This window comes from Portunus trituberculatus, chromosome 2 (assembly GCF_017591435.1).
Source record: "Portunus trituberculatus isolate SZX2019 chromosome 2, ASM1759143v1, whole genome shotgun sequence".
Lineage (NCBI taxonomy): Eukaryota > Metazoa > Arthropoda > Malacostraca > Decapoda > Portunidae > Portunus > Portunus trituberculatus.
Window position 1 is genome coordinate 4,894,907 of NC_059256.1, and position 5,000 is coordinate 4,899,906.

Below are 5,000 nucleotides of genomic sequence, written 5' to 3' on the forward strand. Positions count from 1 at the left end.
ATTATTATTATTATGTTCTGGTCTTGTCCTGATGTGCATATTGTATTGTGTCCCCTCCTCTTCCTCTTCTTCCTCTTCTTCTTCTTCCTCCTCCTCCTCCTCCTCCTAATGGCGAACACACGGACGACGAAATTGAAATGGCTATTAAATTAAACAATTACTTCGCGTCAGTCTTCACTGAAGAAACTCATTCAGAAAATCAGCCAACTGCACCAAATCACAGCAATAATGTCTGTTTAAATACGTGCGATATCCAAGAAAATGTAATTTTGAGCGCAATAAATAAAGTTAAAACAAACAAAACTCCTGGTCCCGATAAAATTTCTCCACGAATACTAAAAGAGGCAAAGAAAGAACTTGTTAAACCATTGTCTATCCTCTTTAATAAATCACTTAGCACTCGTAAAGTTCCTGATGACTGGAAACTCGCTAACGTAACTCCAATCTTTAAAAAAGGTGACAAGTCTCAAACTAGAAATTATCGACCAATTAGCCTCACTTCAGTGGTAGGTAAATTAATGGAGACAGTTTTGAGGGATAAAGTTGTTGCATTCTTAGAAAGTAACAACATAATAAACGAATCACAACATGGATTTAGAAACAAGCGGTCATGTCTAACAAATTTACTTGACTTTTTCCATGATATATATAATTTGTACGACAACACTAGAGCGGTTGATGTCATATATCTTGACTTCCAAAAGGCTTTTGACAAAGTGCCACATAAACGTCTTATCAACAAAGTAAAAGCGCATGGTATAACTGGTGACATTGCAGCGTGGATCGAGGATTGGTTGTCTGATCGTAAACAGCGAGTTGTGATCAATGGTAAATCTTCAGAATGGATTAACGTAAGCAGTGGCGTTCCTCAAGGATCAGTTCTGGGACCTATTCTTTTATTATATATATTAACGACATTGATGAAAGAATAAATTGTAAGCTCTCAAAATTCGCAGATGACACAAAATTGCAAACAGAGTAGACTCAGAAAGCCAAAGACAACTTTTGCAAAAAGATTTAGATACTCTCATCGAATGGTCAAACAAGTGGCAAATGAAATTCAATATAGATAAATGCCACGTATTACACATAGGAAATCAAAATCCTCAGGCGACATACAAGATGAATGATATCCCAATGACGAGTGTGGACAAAGAAAAAGATCTTGGTGTCATTGTTTCAGCAGACCTCAAGCCTAGCAAACACTGTACTGAAGTCGTCAAAACTGCGAATAAATTAGTTGGTTTCATTGGACGATCTTTCACTTTCAAGTCTGAAAAAATAATATTAACATTATATAACTCACTCGTCCGTCCACATCTCGAATACAATGTTCAGTTTTGGTCACCGTATTACAAAAAAGATATTGAAAAATTAGAAAAATACAACGCAGATTAACAAAAATGATCCCAAGGTTGCGGAACAAATCCTACGAGGAACGCCTAAAGGAATTAAATTTATTTTCTCTTGAGAAACGGAGAGTAAGAGGCGACCTTATCATGCTTTTCAAAATTTTTAATGGGTTTGCAAATATGAATATTCAAAAATACGTATCAGTCGACCAGTCAAATGTCACCAGAAGCAATGGTTTCAAAATTGTTGGTAAGCGTTTTGTAACAAATGAAGTCAAACACTTTTTCTTTAATCGCATAGTCAATATATGGAATGGTCTGCCATCAAATGTTGTCAACTCAGGTACTATCGAAACGTTCAAAGTTCGCCTCGATAAATACCTTTGAATGTAATCCCCGGTTGTCGCTATTCATTTCCGAATAATTTGCGCTTTTTCTTTTATCTCCCGGGCCTCTGATCGTGAATTAAATTGCCCGTTAGTTTAAATTACTCTCACCCTCCATACATGACACAGATAGCCCGGAGTGAACGGTCACTACTTTTACTCTCGATCTGTGAAGGGCTGTGGATAGTCAAGAGCCCTGACAGTAGGTGACCATCATCGGGATTTAAGGTACCAGGGTCACCGCTGCAGGGGGTAACCATACAGTGTGCGGCGCCCTTTAAAGGGAAGTGCACTTTTACAGTGGTTGTACGGAGCTGGGGCCTGATTGACTGCTGCCTCTCTTGAAAGCGCCAGGCAAGGCTGCCGCACCACCTTTTTGACTCCACACTGTGTTTACATACATACTACACTACACTGCATACACGCACAGATAGCCCAGAGTAAACGGTCACTACTACTACTCTCGACCTGTGACGGGCTGTGTTTGGAGAGGGCCTTGTCAACCATTGATCATCATCGGGAACTAAGTACCAGGGATCAATGTTGCAAGGGGTTATCAGCGTACGGAGTCCCTACAGGGAAAGTATGCTATCTCAGTGGATTGAACGGAGCTGGGGCCTGATTGACTGCTGCCTCCCTAGAAAGCGCCAGGCAAGGCTGCCGCACCACCCATTCGACATACACACTGTGCATCCACGTACACAATGCACACACCACATGACATTCACCAAGCGTTAACACTTTCCCCCACAAACACAAGTAGTCAGACGTAGATTACACATTTCCTTTTCACTCTCTACTAAAATTCCATGTGATTTTTTAATATCACATGGTTTCGCCTTTTTTTTCCTGCCAGCCTCGGCTGGAGGGAGGGGCGGGTGGGGAGGAGCCTTCTGCTTTGCTGTCCTGTCTCTACCACTGGTAGTTAGTAGATAGTTTTCACAAACAGCCTAGTAAGGACCTAAGGGTCTGTTGCTGTTTGTCTTCCTTTGTATTCCTTTGTATTCCTCCTCCTCCTCCTCCTCCTCCTCCTCCTCTTATTACAATTTTTATTATTATTATTATTAGCACCGTCACCTTTAAAACCCCTTAGAACCCCTTAAAACAACCTTAATTTCTCAGACCATTAACACCCCCTTGTCTTCAAACCCCCTTAGGAAGCGAGTACAGGGAGCGGTGCAGCGGTAATGGGCGTCTAATGGTGAGCAAGTGTCGGTGTAACAAGGGATACTACGGAGAGAGGTGTCAGTTCGCCAATGAATGCGAGGACAACTCCCAGTGCGGTGTGTTTGGGCGGTGTGTGGACGTGTCAGCCACTGCCTACCCCAAGAAACTGTGCTACTGTAGGGCCGGACGCTTTGGCCCTAAGTGTGGCTCCAGTAAGTAGGGTTTAGGGGTGTTTTGGAGTGTTTTGGTGTGTTTTGGGGGTGTTTTGGTGTGTTTGAGGTGTTTTGGTGTGTTTTTGTGTGTTTGAGGGTGTTTTGGGGTGTTTGGGTGTGTTTTGGTGTGTTTTTGGGATGTTTTGAGTGTGTTTGGGGGTGTGTTTTGGGTTTTCTTGTGTGTTTTTGGTGCGGTGTGTTTGGGCGGTGTGTGGACGTGTCAGCCACTGCGTACCCCAAGAAACTGTGCTACTGTAGGGCCGGACGCTTTGGCCCTAAGTGTGGCTCCAGTAAGTAGGGTTTAGGGGTGTTTTGGTGTGTTTTGGGGTGTTTGAGTGTGTTTGAGGGTATTGTGGGTGTGTTTTGGTGTGTGTTGGTGTGTTTGAGTATGTTTTGGGGTGTTTTGGTGTGTTTTAGGGTGTTTTGTGTGTTTGAGGGTGTTTTTGGTGTGTTTTGGTGTGTTTGAGGGTGTTTTGGTGTGTTTTTGTGTGTTTGAGGGTGTTTTGGGGTGTTTGGGTGTGGTTGAGTGTGTTGAGGTGTGTTTCGAGTGTTTGAGTGTGTTTTGATATTTTTGAGTGCATCTTGAGTGCGGCATGTAATTTTTTCTTTAACTAATCCCACGTTCTCTCTCTCTCTCTCTCTCTCTCTCTCTCTCTCTCTCTCTTTCTCAAAACACCACAAAACACCCCAAAACACCCATAAACACCCATAAACACCACAAAACACTACAAAACACCCCAAAATACCCCAAAACACCCATAAACACCCCAAAAACACCTAAAAAACACCTCAAAACACACACTCTTCCTCTCTCCTCTCCCCCGTCTCTCCCTCTCACAGCCTCTCTGGTCACCAACAAGAAACAAGTCAATTTACGAGCTCTCAACAAGAAGGTCCTCTCCTCTGACCTGACCTTGTACTGGCGCGTCCTGACCATCGAGAAGGAGTTGGAGGTGGTCCTAGTGAACAATGGGACCTCCTACGCTGCCCTGGGGTGGCGTCCTGCAGGAATAGGCAAGGAATGTAAAGGATTTCCATATATTCCTGACGAGAGTTTGGCCAGCAGTGCGTGGAGGCCGAAGGATGATGACGCCTTGGTTCCGGGTGAGTGTGTGTGTGTGTGTGTGTGGGTGTTTTGGGGTGTTTTGGGGTGTTTTTGTGTGTTTTCGGGGTGTTAAGGGGTGTTTTGGTGTGTTTTGATGTGTTTTTGTTGTGTTTTGAGGTGTTTTGGTGTGTTTTGAGGTGTGTTTTAGGTGTTAAGGGGTGTTTTGGTGTGTTTTGAGGTGTTAAGGGGTGTTTTGGTCTGTTTTGAGGTGTTAAGGGGTCATTTTAAGAGTTTGACTACAATAAGACCATTTTATTGACCATATCAAAGGTCAATGGAGGTCACAAGATTAATGGCTTCAAATCTCTCTCTCTCTCTCTCTCTCTCTCTCTCTCTCTCTCTCTCTCTCAGAAGGCAATCCAGAACCAGAGAGTGAACCAGAACCAGAGGGTGAACCGAAGACCGAACCTGAACCAGAAGGCGAACCGGAAAGCGAACCAGAACCACACAGCAAACCCGAACCAGAACCAGAAGGTGAACCGGAACCGGAAAGCGAACCGAAAAGCGAACCGGAACCAGAAAGTGAACCGAAAAGTGAACCGGAACCAGAAAGTGAACCGAAAAGTGAACCGGAACCGGAAAGCGAACCTATAAGCGAACCGGAAGCGGAAAGCGAACCGAAAAGCGAACCGGAACCGGAAAGTGAACCAAAAGGTGAACCGGAACCGGAATCCGAACCGAAAGGTGAACCGGAACCAGAACCCGAACCGGAAGGAGGAGAAGGTTTGTTTGTTTGTTTGTGATTGTTTTTGGATTCTCTCTCTCTCTCTCTCTCTCT

General features: G+C 43.8%; 1 protein-coding gene across 1 annotated transcript in view; it reads left to right on the top strand.

Moving 5' to 3' along the window:
• Positions 1-5,000, top strand: part of LOC123501521 — a gene marked incomplete at its 5' end in the record, with an annotated part of 26,122 nt that overhangs the window by 6,357 nt on the left and 14,765 nt on the right. The window contains 3 exons of the mRNA XM_045250380.1: positions 2,896-3,117; positions 3,958-4,221; positions 4,574-4,945. Coding sequence (XP_045106315.1) covers positions 2,896-3,117; positions 3,958-4,221; positions 4,574-4,945 — 858 coding nt within the window. The remainder of the gene's footprint in view (positions 1-2,895; positions 3,118-3,957; positions 4,222-4,573; positions 4,946-5,000) is intronic.